Source organism: Ylistrum balloti, unplaced genomic scaffold, assembly GCF_031769215.1.
Source record: "Ylistrum balloti isolate Yb309-2 unplaced genomic scaffold, AGI_CSIRO_Ybal_v1 Utg370778, whole genome shotgun sequence".
Classification (NCBI taxonomy): Eukaryota; Metazoa; Mollusca; class Bivalvia; order Pectinida; family Pectinidae; genus Ylistrum; species Ylistrum balloti.
The window spans coordinates 363,866-381,025 of record NW_026782455.1 but is presented as its reverse complement, the minus strand read 5'-3'; the positions used below and the strand labels follow the sequence as shown (position 1 = coordinate 381,025).

Here is a 17,160-nt window from a genome sequence, read left to right as displayed (position 1 = left end):
GTTACTACTGTAAATAACATTGTACATAACATTGTACTATTATCACTCTACTAAACATTGTACTGTTATTACTGTACTAAACATTGTACTGTTATTACTGTACATAACATTGTACTGTTACTACTGTACATAACATTGTACTGTTATCACTGTACATAACATTGTACTGTTACTACTGTACATACAATGTACATAACATTGTACTGTTATCACTGTACATAACATTGTACTGTTACTACTGTACATACAATGTACATAACATTGTACTGTTACTACTGTATATAACATTGTACATAACATTGTACTATTATCACTGTACTAAACATTGTACTGTTATTACTGTACTAAACATTGTACTGTTATTACTGTACTAAACATTGTACTGTTATTATTGTACTAAACATTGTACTGTTATTACTGTACATAACATTGTACTGTTACTACTGTATATAACATTGTACATAACATTGTACTGTTATTACTGTACTAAACATTGTACTGTTATTATTGTACTAAACATTGTACTGTTATTATTGTACTAAACATTGTACTGTTATTATTGTACTAAACATTGTACTGTTATCACTGTACTAAAAATGCACTTTTATTAATGTTCTTAAAAATGTACTTTGATATCCGTACCTTTAAGATTAAAAATCAGGATGAGCACTGCGTCAACATTAAAATAAATGGAAAGTTATTTCTCTCATTCAAACTACAGAGTTTACGAGATTAGGCGATCAATGGTAGTTAGCACGTTACAATGTGTTACCGAGTTGACTTTCGATATTTGACATACAGAACTGCCAGAAAAATCTCGTTCCCAGCCAGACGGAGAGCCATCTCCCTCAGGAATGAGGTACCCCGATAAGAGGTTCAGGCAGTTCAGTTCAGTATCCCTAACGGAACTTTTTACCCTAACGAAGACAAGTACGCCTTGTCAAATGGTATGGAATTCATGATTATATAACGATGACACCTCTTCTATTGATCGTTATGGTGGTGGCGGTGACTCTGGTAACACAAGTAGGGCTTATTTCTCGAGCATTGATTTCCAAGGTGGCTCAATACAAGTGGTTACTATATATGGAACCACAAGTGGGGTCATTTTCTCGCGCAGCTCCGCAGTTTACTAAAGTCCATCTCTAAACTTCTCTCAAAAAAGAGTTCAACACGGTATTCCCCATGTTCTAATGTTATTACGATTATATATTTTCCTTTACAAAGGTCATCATGTCCATCTATTCCCCTTTACAAAGGTCATCATGTCCATCTATTCCCCTTTACAAAGGTCATCACTTTTATCTATTCCCCTTTACAAAGGTCATCACATTTATCTATTCCCCTTTACAAAGGTCATCACATTTATCTATTCCCCTTTACAAAGGTCATCACTTTTATCTATTCCCCTTTACAAAGGTCATCACATTTATCTATTCCCCTTTACAAAGGTCATCACATTTATCTATTCCCCTTTACAAAGGTCATCACATTTATCTATTCCCCTTTACAAAGGTCATCACATTTATCTATCACTCTTTTACAAAGTTCATCATGTTAATCTATTCCCTTTCCTCCTTCACAAAGTCACACCCCCTAACATTCACACACCCTAACCATCTCTCTCCTTCATCCTCCCACCTTCACAAACTCACCCCCCTAACATTCACACCCCCTAACATTTACACACCCTAACCATCTCTCTCCCTCACCCTCCCTCCTTCACAAACTCACACCCCATAACATTCACACACCCTAACCATCTCTCTCCATCACCCTCCTTCCTTCACACACTCAAACCATGTAATATTCACACACCCTAAACATGTCCCTCACTCACCCTCCCCACATCTCCTACTAACACCCTCTCATCCTCACACTCTCCCTCCCTCAGACACTCACTCTCTCTCACACTCTCACAGAGCCTCACACACACCTTCACACACACTCACATCCTCCCTCTCTTACACACAGCCTCCCACACTCTCACATCCTCACACTTTCACACAGCATCAAAGACTCTCATATCCTCACACTCTCTCACATCCTCACACTCTCACACACCTTCACATACTCTTACATCCTCACACAGCCTCAAACACTCTCACATCCTCACACTCTCTCACATCCTCACACTCTTTTACGTCATTACACTTTCACACAGCATCACACACACTCTCACATCCTCACACTCTCACACACCTTCACACAGTTTCACATCCTCACACTCTCACACACCTTCACACAGTTTCACATCCTCACACTCTCTCACATCATCATACTCTCTCACACTTTCACACACACTCACATCCTCATACTCTCTCACAACCTTACACTCTCTCACATCCTCACACTCTCACATTCTCACACAGTGACGTCGTAAAAGTATGTGTAGTTAATGCATATGTTGTAATGCTGTAAACTAAAAACAAAAGCGACATCCTGAATTTCCACGGTTCTTGTTCATTTCAATCTAAACATGGCGAGAGGATTGAAGCTTTGAAGTAGACATACGGGTTCTTTAGGTTTGTTTTCATTTGTATTGTCATTCACCGACTACAGATGTACAAGTTTTCACTAAACTGTCCAAATAAGGTTTTCCCTGTTACTTCAGTTTCTATTTATATATATAACTCATCATAAATGTTTGGTATGGATTCATTCTAGTCTTAGCTCTTCATTGATCAACTCGACTTTTTCTTCACTTCTCGATTCGTCTCTACCTTCGAATTCTGTTTATTAATATTGAAACATCGTATTGTAGTCCAGAATGTTAAACTGATTTTGAACTCTTAACTGTGTTTTAGAGTCTAAATTGTGTTTTAAACTCTAAACTCTGTTTTAAACTCAAAACTTGAAAGCAGATATCTTTAACATCCAAATAAGTGATTTCGTCATCATCATCTTCAGAATTTAAATAAAAAAGTCCGTCTATTTCATTTTGAAATCCGTTTATTACTGTCAGAAACATCTCTTCACGTTTTTTCAATTGTCTTTCCAATTAGAAATATAATGCTTACATCTACACAGCCAAGATTTTCATCGACATCAACTTTCACGTTTTCAAATTAATTATTTTTATGATATATTCCTGATCAGGTGATGTTTAACTTGGCCGTTGGCCCGCTGAATGCATACTTCGCTAAGAACTGTTACTGTATTGTAATATATTTGACGAAATGCAACTTTACATAAAAGAAAAGAAATATATATTTCGTCACCTGATTCACATTTCGGTGATTAAAACGTCACCTGACTTATACACAGAAGGCCTACGGCTCGCCTCAAAGTGCAATATACTGCGGAACAGCCAACCAAAACAAAGGAAACGTGCTATATATAGTCAGTATACAGCACATTTCCTGGCTATATAGTCAGCCGGTCACTACTACACCCAGCATTCATACAGTGACCCTTAATTCATCTTTATGTGAGCCTGGAGGAATGCCACGCAAACATTTCCGTTGTGCATATACGGAATCATTCCCGCTGGAGGTGTTGCTGATACGACACATTGCTGGAGGCCTGGTAGTCAGGCTTAGTCACAGAGAACGATTTTATCGTTTAATTTAATCTCGTTGATAAGTCTGTAATACAGATTATGCACATATGATACCTCACTTCACAAGTTATCGATACTCCTCGGGGATTTCTAGAGAATTTTATCGTTTTTGTATCGAGTTATATCTGATACAAAAAAACTTATACTGAATGACAACATGTCAGTATAGTGCAGCCTCACAGAAATGATGCGTTTGTAAGACAATTTTTTAACTCCTCGTCTGTTTTCATACATCAAAATACGAAGAGGACAAAACATTTATCTCCTTACATCAATATACACATCCAGTCTACAGTGAGGACAAATCCTGTATCTATATCGTCTGTCTACCTACATCAATAGACACATCCAGTCTACAGTGAGGACAAATCCTGTATCTATATCGTCTGTCTACCTACATCAATAGACACATCCAGTCTACAGTGAGGACAAATCCTGTATCTATATTGTCTGTCTACCTACATCAACATAAATAGACACATCCAGTATACAGTGAGGACAAATCCTGTAGCTACATCGTCTGTCTACCTACATCAATATACAGAGACACATCCAGTCTACAGTGAGGACAAATCCTGTATCTACATCGTCTGTCTACCTACATCAATAGACACATCCATATAGACACATCCAGTCTACAGTGAGGATAAATCCTGTATCTATATCGTCTGTCTACCTACATCAATATACAGAGACACATCCAGTCTACAGTGAGGACAAATCCTGTATCTATATTGTCTGTCTACCTACATCAACATAAATAGACACATCCAGTATACAGTGAGGACAAATCCTGTAGCTACATCGTCTGTCTACCTACATCAACATACATAGACACATCCAGTCTACAGTGAGGACAAATCCTGTAGCTACATCGTCTGTCTACCTACATCAATATACAAAGACACATCCAGTCTACAGTGAGGACAAATCCTGTAGCTACATCGTCTGTCTACCTACATCAATATACATAGACACATCCAGTCTACAGTGAGGACAAATCCTGTATCTATATCGTCTGTCTACCTACATCAATATACATAGACACATCCAGTATACAGTGAGGACAAATCCTGTAACTCCATCGTCTGTCTACCTACATCAATATACATAGACACATCCAGTATACAGTAAGGACAAATCATGTAACTCCATCGTCTGTCTACCTACATCAATATACATAGACACATCCAGTATACAGTAAGGACAAATCCTGTATCTATATAGTCTGTCTACCTACATCAATAGACACATCCAGTCTACAGTGAGGACAAATCCTGTATCTATATCGTCTGTCTACCTACATCAATAGACACATCCAGTCTACAGTGAGGACAAATCCTGTATCTATATCGTCTGTCTACCTACATCAATAGACACATCCAGTCTACAGTGAGGACAAATCCTGTATCTATATCGTCTGTCTACCTACATCAATAGACACATCCAGTCTACAGTGAGGACAAATCCTGTATCTATATCGTCTGTCTACCTACATCAATATACATAGACACATCCAGTATACAGTGAGGACAAATCCTGTATCTATTTACGTTTCAAAGAGTTTGTCAAAATAAGGAAACTTTCAGTAGGTGATATTGTTGGTAGTTGATCTGTAACCTGCCTCGGACTTACCAGCATACTTTTACTACATATATAGATGGGTTATATTACACAGTTTTACAGACTTCACCTTTGTCACCAGTCGATACGGTGTTAAGGATGGCTGCCTTCACAACAACATTGTTTAGATACCTAGAAAAGGGCTTAAAGTTACAAAGAATTAGATAACCATCTTGTTCACGTAAGTTAACGACCTCTTACTTCGACTGTATTCATAGATAATGCATACTTAGTGTGTGGGGAGAGGACGAAACATTTTTAACTTATTACAGTCAAACCACAAAATTACTGAAAGAACAGAGACCAACACGGCAATTGCAAATAATATCTTCTCTCCACGAAACAATATTAATTTTTTTCTGTAAACAGTCTTTAGTTTCATCAACAAGAGACAAGTTTGATAAATAAACTTTCTCATGTGTGATCGTAGATACAAGTATGTTAGCTTCCAGATAAAATCGACAACTTGAAACAACTCGATACCCTTACAGCATCACGCGATGCGGAAATTGTTGTACAGAGAAGTCTATATATAGGTCGTCTTATCTAATAAAGAAGTTAAAAGTTCGGAATGCTGAGAGTTTCCGATTAATTTAAGTTGAAGACAGACCTCTAAACAGAAGTACACTGTTATTATGTTTACTACCGAGATCGAGCTACACCTAAAGTACTAGTACGGCGGATACTGTATACGTTGGTAAAATCTAAATTGGAAACGCTAGAAACCTAATCACATCCCTATATTGATACAATTACTGCGGACAATCTAAATGACGTCATCTAGAATGTGGATGAGGCTGTGCTTCTTATTGCGAAGTAAATATTTGCTTCCAGTCATGTATACAAATACGTAAACGATGTGTCATTACTTTATACTTTGATATGTGACATTTAGATAAAATGAAAATATAATGTATCGTATTTGTATTGTATTTGTATTGTATCGTATTGTATTCTATTCTATTTGTATCGTATTTGTATTGTATCGTATTGTATTATATTTGTATTGTATCGTATTTGTATTGTATCGTATTGTATTGTATTATATTCGTATTGTATTGTATTGTATCGTATTTGTATTGTATTGTATTTGTATTGTATTGTATCGTATTTGTATTGTATTTGTATTGTATCGTATTTGTATTGTATCGTATTGTATTGTATTATATTCGTATTGTATTGTATTGTATCGTATTTGTATTGTATTGTATTTGTATTGTATTGTATTATTTGTATTGTATTGTATTTGTATTGTATTGTATTGTATTTGTATTGTATTTGTATTGTATTGTATTGTATTTGTATTATTGTATTATATTCGTATTGTATTGTATTGTATCGTATTTGTATTGTATTGTATTTGTATTCTATTCTATTTGTATTGTATTATATTTGTATTGTATTTGTATTATATTTCTATTGTATTGTATTGTATTGTATCGTATCGTATTGTATCGTATTGTATTGTATCGTATTTGTATTGTATTGTATTTGTATTCTATTCTATTTGTATTGTATCGTATTTGTATTGTATCGTATTGTATTTGTATTGTATTTGTATTGTATTTTTAATTGTATCGTATTGTGTTGTATTGTATCGTATTGTATTGTATTTGTATTGTATTGTGTTGTATTGTATCGTGTTGTGTTGTATTGTATCGTATTGTATTGTATTTGTATTGTATCGTATTTGTATTGTATTTGTATTGTATTGTATTTGTATTGTATTTGTATTGTATTGTATTTGTATTGTATTGTATTTGTATTATATTTGTATTGTATTTGTATTATATTTCTATTGTACTTGTATTGTATTGTATCGTATCGTATTGTATCGTATTGTATTGTATCGTATTTGTATTGTATTGTATTGTATCGTATTGTATTTGTATTGTATTGTATTGTATTGTATTGTATTGTATCGTATTTGTATTGTATCGTATTGTATTTGTATTGTGTTTTTAATTGTATCGTATTGTGTTGTATTGTATCGTATTGTATTTGTATTGTATTGTGTTGTATTGTATCGTGTTGTGTTGTATTGTATCGTATTGTATTGTATTTGTATTGTATCGTATTGTATTTGTATTTGTATTTGTATTTGTATTGTATTTGTATTGTATTTGTATTCTATTCTATTTGTATTGTATCGTATTTGTATTGTATTTGTATTGTATCGTATTGTGTTGTATTGTATTGTATTGTGTGGTATAAATCTGACTTACAACTACAAACAAGTATTTTGTTTAGCCGTAGGCTTATAGTAGCGTGTTTCCCGTTGAGAGTATTATCTATAAAATATGTTTGCTCTTATTGTTGTTTCTGAGTGTTGTTTATGTGAAGCAATTATTACTGAAACGCAAATTAATATTTGTGTTTCTTTGCCAAAAAGTGATAATGCCTGAAATTTGATTGCGCTAATTAAACATGTTTACAGTATCTAAAGAAGGCTACCAATACTTAAGGAGATCATAAAAATCATTGTAATACAAGTAGTCCTCTACCAATAGTCATGTGCTTTATATCATAAATTTCAGGATGAATATTTCAACCAAGACTTAACTTACCTCCCGTGAAAATAAACTTTGTACAATGTCTCCTTTGGAGCCGGATGTCACCAAGCGAACCACCCAACTTGACGATAACACGGATTATACTGGAGTTCCCCCTACTCTGAATAAACAGCGTTTACAGTGTAGCACTGTGTTACTGATAAATCATACACATACCCGTATCGTATTTAAAATCTGTTACGTTAAAAAATTGACAAATTCTAAACGATGACAAGCTTTCGGAATGGTTCAAGGTGGTATGACATACAGACAAGAAGCGGCACGCTTTGATGTCTGTCATCATAATCACATTCTCGGCATAACAACATTTGAAGGTATTGGTGTTACTATTTTGTGAGTTAACTGTAAGCTTCGCTTGCATTTCATTGATGAAACTTAGTCTGTTCAGCATGTAGACGCCCATTGGTAGATCGGCCCATCCTAATGGATGCCGATGCTAAACTACACAGAGCCTGCTTAGTGCTACCTTCAACAAGAAGCGATACAGACCCGCCCATGACCTGCCAGACACCAGAAATGAACCCAGTTAAGCATGATTGGGACTACTCAGACAAAATGTCAATTCAGGAGTAACAGAGGTTCCCTAAGAACAATCTTCGGCGTCTGGTCAAAGCTATGAAATAACGGGCATGAGAACTGAACCAGATGGTGGTTATACCCAATATTGACCTTCTCATTCCCAAATAGAACTGGTTAATTAATTAATCTTCTTTATCAAGTAACGTGTGTTGGAATACGACGAGATATCTGTTGATAAGAGACTGCTAAAGTCCAACTGTTTTCTAGACTTCGGGAACGCCTTTTTGAGCAAGTCTTTAAAATTGTTACTGCACTTCATGTTCTTTAAATCTCTTGTCTTATCGACTGTGTATAGTTTTGTTAGATGCCTTAAAAGCATTACTGTATATCATGTTATCATTGAATATCTTACAGCGAACCAAATTAAACCCAAACTAAGGCTGGTCACTAACTAACGATCAGGTTTAAAACGATAAAGGAACCGGTTTTTAAGCGTGAATCGGGACGGACCTGTTAATACGTGTAGAAAGGTCCTCAAAAGGTTTAGGTTCGTCATAAAGCAAAATTAGATCAATACGTGTGGGAATAATTCAAAGACATCGGTTACCATAGTGATTCAATAACGACTCGATTTTCAGTTCTGATTATATACAGGGGTAGTACTACAGAAAATGTTCATGGGTAAGAGAGAGCGCTAAGTATGGTACAAATGTGAGAAACAAACATGGGTTACAAATGGGCGTGGAGGAGGGGTAAGCAAAAGGGGAAAAATGGAGGGGGAGATCTCGGACCGACGGAAGGGTAATAATCGATAGGGAGCAAATTAGAGGGGGCACAAGTGACGGGATATTAGAGGGAGAATATGAAGTTGGTAAATATGATAGAGACAGACGAAATGAGGACGTACCTATAGGAAGGAACAAATAGTATCAGACAAAAAAGGGGGCTATGGTGGGCTTCATTATGGAGTGGAGATTTTCCCAGAAGACCCGTCAATGTCCATTACTGAATGGTAAATACGTTATCCAATGTTCCGCCAGACTGACTGACAACCTCACCTGTATAAGGTGACCCCCCCACTCCGTGTGTAAAGTATATATGTTATAGCTTTCTAAATAGGCGGTATATTTAAGTAGGTAAATTCCTCCTTTGTATAGCTACAGAGACCGTGTATTATTGTACTTAACTGTGCGGCTAAACCTCGGTCGTAATCTCCACGGTTATAATTTAGGGAGACAGATGTTTGACCCCATCCATACCTACACAATTATTTATATAGGAAACCTCTAGGGCACGACACATACGGGTACTCCAATCTTCATCGCGAAGTCGACTGGATATGAAATATACCGACGTTTATGTGCATCAATGTTTAGAATCTATACAGGTAAACAGTTTAAATGTTTCTTATTAAATCAAACCGACATTTAGACGGAGTGATTTTACTTTCTACTAAACATATACAAAACCAGCGACGGTATACGGTGTCGATTTCCGGTTTGTATCTGCCTATTTTACACGAACGTTCCGTGCTTCAGAAAATTCCTTATATATTTAGAAAGAAATTAAAGGAAAGCTTTCCCCCAGTATCATTAGCTCTCAGTAGAGAAGGAATCACAGATATATCCATACATCGTTTAAAACAAGATCTTCAGATTCAACACTAGAAATGTTGCATTCGGATACACCGCCATAAAATTGCAACTGCTAGAGTCTCAATAATACCGTCATAGTTCCGTATACACAAGCTTTGGTAAAACAGGTAGTTAGAACGTTCAACTTTACACCGACATAAAACACCGACAGTAAGTTATGTAACTCGATCACACGATAAAACCCAGGGTATCATTGCTGGGATGCCGACATGATACAACGATAAAAATTAAAACTATAAAACGATGCTTCGTTCAACAGTTTTTCCAGAGTGTTTAGGTTGAAACAGAATCGTTACTGACCTAGATTAGATTTACTGATATTTTGTTTTGTTTATCAAACCACTTAATTACATTGACAACTATAAACCACAACACATCCTCCGATATACGATATGCTATATATCTTAACCCAGTATCAATATGTGATGTACTGGGCCTAACAAACCTTAAGGAACTTCCCAACAGTTCTTAGGTTCTATAGGTCGGTGGTCAGTTAAAACATCAAACATTTCAACGTTTTGTAGATGTAAAAGTTCACGCAAGGTCAATCGGTTACGTGAATTTGATATGACCGATATGTGTTGTACCTACCGTGTTTTGTCTTGGAGTATCGATCACACGTTTCAAAGGCGACCTCCTGGTCCATCTGTCGCCTCCTCTCCCTGTCCTCCTGGTCCATCTGTCGCCTCCTCTCATTGTCCTCCTCCTCCTGAAGCCGTCTCTGTAGGTCCTCGTCACTCTGGTACAAGGGATTCTGTTTACACATATTGAAGCCCTTACTGAACATGTTTATGTTATCATTAAATTGTTCTAGTCCCTGGTCCATCGTGTTTTTTATTAGAATATTTCCTCGAACAACCATCATATCCTTCTCAGCTCCGGAGGCTGAGAGTTTAGGCGGCGACGGAACCCGAGCTGGAAATACCGGCTCAGACTGTAGTTTTTGTGTGGTGATAGTCCTGTTAGACTCCGAATATTCGCACACATCCCGACCCCCGTAGTCCGTATGAGGAAGCGGCAGTGAGGAAACGTCTATCCGAGTTCGGTGTATCTTTGGCTGTGGAACCGGACCACCATTCATCTGCATGACTTGTTCACTTTTGTACATATTCTGGTTCTCGTGCACAGCTGCTCTGTTTGTAGAACCGCTAACGGCATGAAACATTGACGAGGAATTCTGAATAGATACTTCTCTTTGTTGTGTTTCGTTAGACGCGTGTGAACTCACGAGTTTGTATCGCTTAAAATCCTCGGCATCTTCAGCGAATTTTTCCTCCTTAGTTTTCGTCACTTGCCATTTTGGAGCTTCGTACGGTCCCTTCACGAGAGCTACAGATTTGTACACGGGTCTTCCGTGCTCTGAAAGCTTCATTTTAGCATCGTCATTCACGGTGCTGGTGACGATCTTATCACTGGTGCTTTCGGTCACTTTGGTTGTGGTTACTGGAACTGTGGTCATCAACGGCAGTTCCTGTCTGACCGGAAATACCGGCGTCATATCGAGTTGTACCAACTTGGGTTGAACCGGAGGCAGAATCATTGGAGCTGGAATCACAGCTTGGACTTCCTGTGCGACTTGGGGTACCAGACTGGCATCGGTCTGATACCGGAAGCTGGATGACATGGTTTTACACCCAGAACTATCCATATTCTTGATCGTAGAGGTTTCCTCCGTCTCCATTTTAATGTCCTCCTCATTCGGTTGCCCATCTTTGTTGTTCCTGCCATCTGAGGTCATCTCGTAACACTGTTTGATAGTTTTTATTTTGGAGGTGGATCTTGGCCCTCCCTGGACCGGAAGTTGTTGACCACCATTACACATATCGTATTCATACTTAGAAGCTTGCTTGTTAAAAGAGCTATCGGTTGAGAATTGGTTCTGTAAACTAGCTGCCTCCTTACCTTTATGTACAACCAATTGTTTTTCGTTCTCGTCAATCTCCTCGATTTGGACCGTGCTTCGTCCTTGGTTATAAAGCCCTAAAAGAACCTCCTCGGCCGTAGAGTGGTCAATGCTGGTCCTGCCAATTGACCGCAAGTTGTGTATTCTATTGTAATCGTTTTCCTGGCTGACATTTGATGAACTGTAATAGGCACTTTCCTGTGAGTCCTCTGTCAAATCCTCCACCATGTACACATTACCCTTATGGTCCCTGACGTAAAACACATCATTGTAATCCGGAAGGGGCGTCCCGCGACCTGATTCCTCCTCCTCCTCGATGATTTTACGGGTCAATGTCGTTACAACTAGGTTACCTCCATCTAGTTTGGCGACAGATTGTTTGATCTCGGGTAGAATATCGTCGTTATTATCACCATTAAGTTTCGACATAGCCTCGGCCAGAATGGCCAATGTTTGTTTTGCCTCCTCAGACGTTTCGTTCATATTTACGTCTGTTGTTGACATTTTTGTTGTAACTTTCTTTCCTCCAGTATATTCTGAAATTTCAGAAAAGTTGTTATTAGGTCCTGCCGATCTTTCAGGCATATTGTCTATCCTTTCTGAATATTTACCGCTATAATCCAGAGAATTTGACGAGGAGATTCCTTCTGGTACGACCACTGTGGAAGTTCGACACTGTTTTGTTTCTACCTGTGGCGGTGTATTATTCGCTAAGGACACGTGATCATCTTCAGGTTTATCCCTTTTGCCTGGAGTCGGCCACGCTTCAGTGAATTCATCGTCTGTTCGCGGTTTATCAAAGGTGACATAGGACCTTGTTGGCGTGTTATTAATGGACGAATCTCCATCAGTGCATTTATTTTCAATAGCCACAGGTAAAACCTTGACTCTGGAACACTTTATCCCACTTTTCTCTTGTCTTTGTTCATTTTTCTTGTCAGTCTTCAAACGAGTGTTACCTTTACCCACGGTATCACCTGTATTAGGTATGGTATGTAAATAGGCTGTTCTATCATTGTGTATTGCGTTCCTGTCGTCTCGCGATATGTCCACACCCTTCGTTTGTGTATTGGTTTTATCATCCTCATGTGATGCCACGTGCGTGTGTAAATCTATACACGTGCACGAACTTGATTGACGTTGTTGTGTGTCATTATCCTTAAATTCGTTAATCACAGAATACATATTTACCTTTCTACGAGGTACAATGACTGGTTCGCTGTGTGACGTAACGACCTCGTCGTTTACCATGTCCTTGCTCTCATCGGATATTTCTACTCTGTCAAACGATCTTTCACTGTATCTGTGCATGCTTTCTAAGGAATCGTTATTTTTCCAATTCATATCTACTGTGTTTTTAGTTTGAGTTTTCTTTGAGTCTGTGTCGTCATAATTTAGAGACGTTCTGCTGAGCTTTAAGATATTGTCGATGTAGGATGGAGTATTCAGTGTAGCGGGGGGATCGATTGATGGTCTGGCGTTGAACGTGATATCATCTTTACTGGCACAAACATTATATTCATCTTCATCATCAGGGTTGTCTGAACTTTCATCCCAAACATCGTCGGAACCAACAGTTTCTTCGTCACCTCCGTTCAATGTGCTACCATTTACGACGTAAAAGTTCAACTCTGATGAATTAACATCACTATCATATTCCATGTGTTCACTATCATCAGAAATGTTATCGTCTTTTCCGTCGTCGTTTTTATTCATTAAACAAACACTCTGAACATATTCATTTGATTCTGGTGTTTCTAACTCAGTTCTCGTCTTATTCTCATCAGCGTTAAATCGTTTTGGAAAAATGTCATCCTTTCCTGCTGGACTAGAATCACCACTGCAATAACAACGATAGGTAGTTTCCGCTTTAGATTCGATTCTTTCCGGAGAACTTCCGGTTAAAGTTAATTCGTCTGTTGTATTCACGCCATTATTTGACACTGATGGGATATTGAACTTTCGTGAAGAACTATCATAGTTTTTTAAATTCGATAAAGTCGGCATGGTTTGTCGCCTTTTAATTGGTTTTGAGAACACTTGTCTCATGTCTGCAACCATCCCAGGTGGAATCCTTTTCCTCACAGTATTCGTTGTGTCCTCAAGTTTGGAAATGGTAAATGGTAGTCGTGTATGGTACGCTGGCTGGTTACCAGTACTCTTGTGTCGAACTTGACGATATCCATTACTAGCGGTTTTTAAATGTCCAGCATCATGAACTTTGGAGTCAGTGAATGTTCTGTCCGGACGACAAGAGACGTCTAAAGATCCTAGTAAATTATGGTGTTCAGTGGTACGGAGTTTCACACTGTCAATGTGGGAGTGATTGTCTTGATTTAAATCAACCACATTCTTGGCAATAAGTTGCGCGGTCTTAGTATCGCGGTTACGAGGCTGGGAACTATCTGATGCGTCAGGACGAGAGGAGGCAAAGGACTTCCGAAAGTCCGCGGGAAACTTTACAGGACGAGACAATCGACACACTCGAGGAGATGAAGTTTGGAGGGGGTATTCCGAATTACACGTTCCAGACTGCTCACTCTGTCTGATATTGTTAGAATCACGGTCGTCTTTATTTGTCATGCTTACTGAACCTACAACATTTCGTTCTTTTTCATTATGGCTAGAACAAGAACCATTCGAATATTTTTGCTTAATGGGGTTTTGTTCATCATCATAATTCAGAGATACATCAGGCTGACTGTCAAATTCCTGTGGGTGAAGCGCAAACTTTGATGAGACCAAGTTCGACATCGAAAGAGATTTGGGCTTTTGATCATTTGTAAGAAGTTGGCCAACATTGGAATCGTCCGCACTAGGCTTACAATTTAAAGTGAAGACCGATACAAAACGTTTTGATGATGACAAATTTTTGTATGACGTCACTCGTTTTGGTGATGTTGGTGACGTCACAGAATTCGACGGTCGTAGAGAAGTTTTGTCAATATCATCAAAAGAGACAACGTCTATGGAAGGGGAGGGGGAACCACACGACATTGGAAATCCGGAATCAGTCGACAAGGAAGATAAAGACGATCTCTGAGAGGTTTGTCTGCCAAAGGTAGAGGGTGGAAGCCCTGTGTTAGAATGAATGGTTGGCAATGTCCCGCCATGTTGTCTGTGGAGAGATAATTTGGAGACGAAGCTTCTTTGAACCTTAGTGTGGACGTCAGATAATTCGTCTAACTCCTCCGCGTCCATCGCGTGAACCGTCAAACGGAAGCAATACCGGTACTCGTCTGCGGAAAACAAAATACAAAGATCAAAGAATGTCATTGGCTAGCTAAAAATATAGGTTATTTATAACAGTTAACATATCTGTCAGGTTGAAACAGTCAAAACACCAAAAAAGGTCCTAGTCAAGGACATTCCCGGTTACACTATAAATTGTAAAAACAATCTATAATTGTTTTCTATAAAAAAAAAACTTCATATTTCAATTAACGACTCAGATTAGACCTTTACTCACATATATCTACTACAGTTACAGTCGCTAGGACGGACGCCACAGCTATCGTCACAGTCGCTAGGACGGACGCCACAGCTATCGTCACAGTCGCTAGGCGGACACTACAGCTATCGTCACGGTCGCTAAGCGGACACTACAGCTATCGTCACGGTCGCTAGGCGGACACTACAGCTATCGTCACGGTCGCTAGGCGGACGCTACAGCTATCGCCACAGTCGCTAGGACGGACGCTACAGCTTTAGAAAAGATATCATTTACCAGGACGGGCAATTTGAAACTATCATCACAGTCGATAGTAGGGACGTTTCAGCTTTAGTTATGGTCGCTGGGACGGTCGGACGGATGTCACTTTCCTTACAGTCGTTTTGAAGTTGTAACAGTCATTCGCTTCGATGAATATAGTCACATCACTCTAAAGTTATATATACTTGAGACATCAATTTGACTTCACTGTCTTCTGATAATTTGTATCACAAACATTACAAAATAAGAAAGCGTGAGAAATTGTAGACCGTTGATACTGTGAATAGTAAACAGGTACATATCGGATAGAATGAATAGTTCCTGTTGTAGCACCCGAGAAACGGGGATTCTGTAATATATCTAAGTAAACAAGTATCAATTACATAGCAGTGGTTAAATAGGGAAGGCATTAACTCGTTGTAAGGATGGGCGCTTTTAATGATAAAGCTACGTAAACAATTTAACATGTAGGTATTGTAAAGGACACGGGCGTTGACACCTGTAATACAGGTGAGCAGCTACTAGAGGTGACAAATGTGCAGGCGGTACATACCGACAATATATACCTCACATCACCTGGTAGCGCGCCAGTACAGTCAGGTAAAACTAAACGCCGGTGACAGGACAGATTGAACATGTAAAAATGCAGGAATCTCTATGTCTAATCAAACGGCAATTTTTAAACATATGCTACACGTATACATACTGTACATGGCTCTGGCCCGGACCTGATATATTCAGTGATTGCTTGAATGATCTGCGGGGGAGGTGCAAAAGTTCTACTGCTTTATTTCTGAAGAACTTCTCAGTGGACCACTTATAAACATATTCAGTATGGTTTCTTCAAACCAAGTGGTTACTTCTTTAGGAAGGTACTTAAGGGATGTGTCTCAAATTTTACATGAAAATTTCCTGTGTTTAACTTTGATTCTGTTATAAGTTATACTAAATAAAATGTATATTGTTTGGAAGAGTTTTATTAAAATTAAAAAATCAGAAAAAGGGACAAGAAGTGGAGGAGGCTGTTGACGTTTGGACGCCAAGGTCAGCCGTTGGCTTCTCTTTCTTGAGACACATAGCAGGAACAATGACATCAGAATTTCATTTTATATGTTAATGAAGTCCATGCTAATCAGTGACGTAGTGACCAGATACTACAAGGAGTCCACGTCTCAAAGTGACACTGGTTGATACCGGAGCTCATTATTGGTTATCCTGGTCAGGGTAGTTACCATATCTTACTTCATCTATCGCCATCACAAAAATTGAAAAAAAAAATTACCTACGATATATATAGCAAATAGTGTCGTTACAACTTGATCAGAATTCAGTTCATACAAGACGGCTTTGGTCGGGACCATTCCTACCCGTTGATTCGGACCCAAAATTCGTTATGTTACAGACATCGATCTACCAAATGTTGTATACAAACATTAATTCCGTCACTTTGACTTTGTATTGTCATTCTAGGAAAATTTCACAAATGTTTAAGATGAAAAACAAGCAAACAAATGAAGTTGTGATGACCAAGATTTGTCGTCGATGAAGCGGAATGCACTTATTTCTCCGGAACATCTGGTCTTATTCCCATTGTGTATTGATATGGGTCTGGC

At 38.3% G+C, this 17,160-nt stretch overlaps 1 protein-coding gene across 1 annotated transcript in view; it reads right to left on the bottom strand.

The window, feature by feature from the left end:
* The window catches only part of LOC132558288 (uncharacterized), a 33,144-nt gene that overhangs the window by 12,793 nt on the left and 3,191 nt on the right, over positions 1–17,160 (bottom strand). Inside the window, exon 2 of the mRNA XM_060222832.1 lies at positions 10,524–15,074. Coding sequence (XP_060078815.1) covers positions 10,524–15,036 — 4,513 coding nt within the window. The 5' untranslated portion in view covers positions 15,037–15,074. The remainder of the gene's footprint in view (positions 1–10,523; positions 15,075–17,160) is intronic.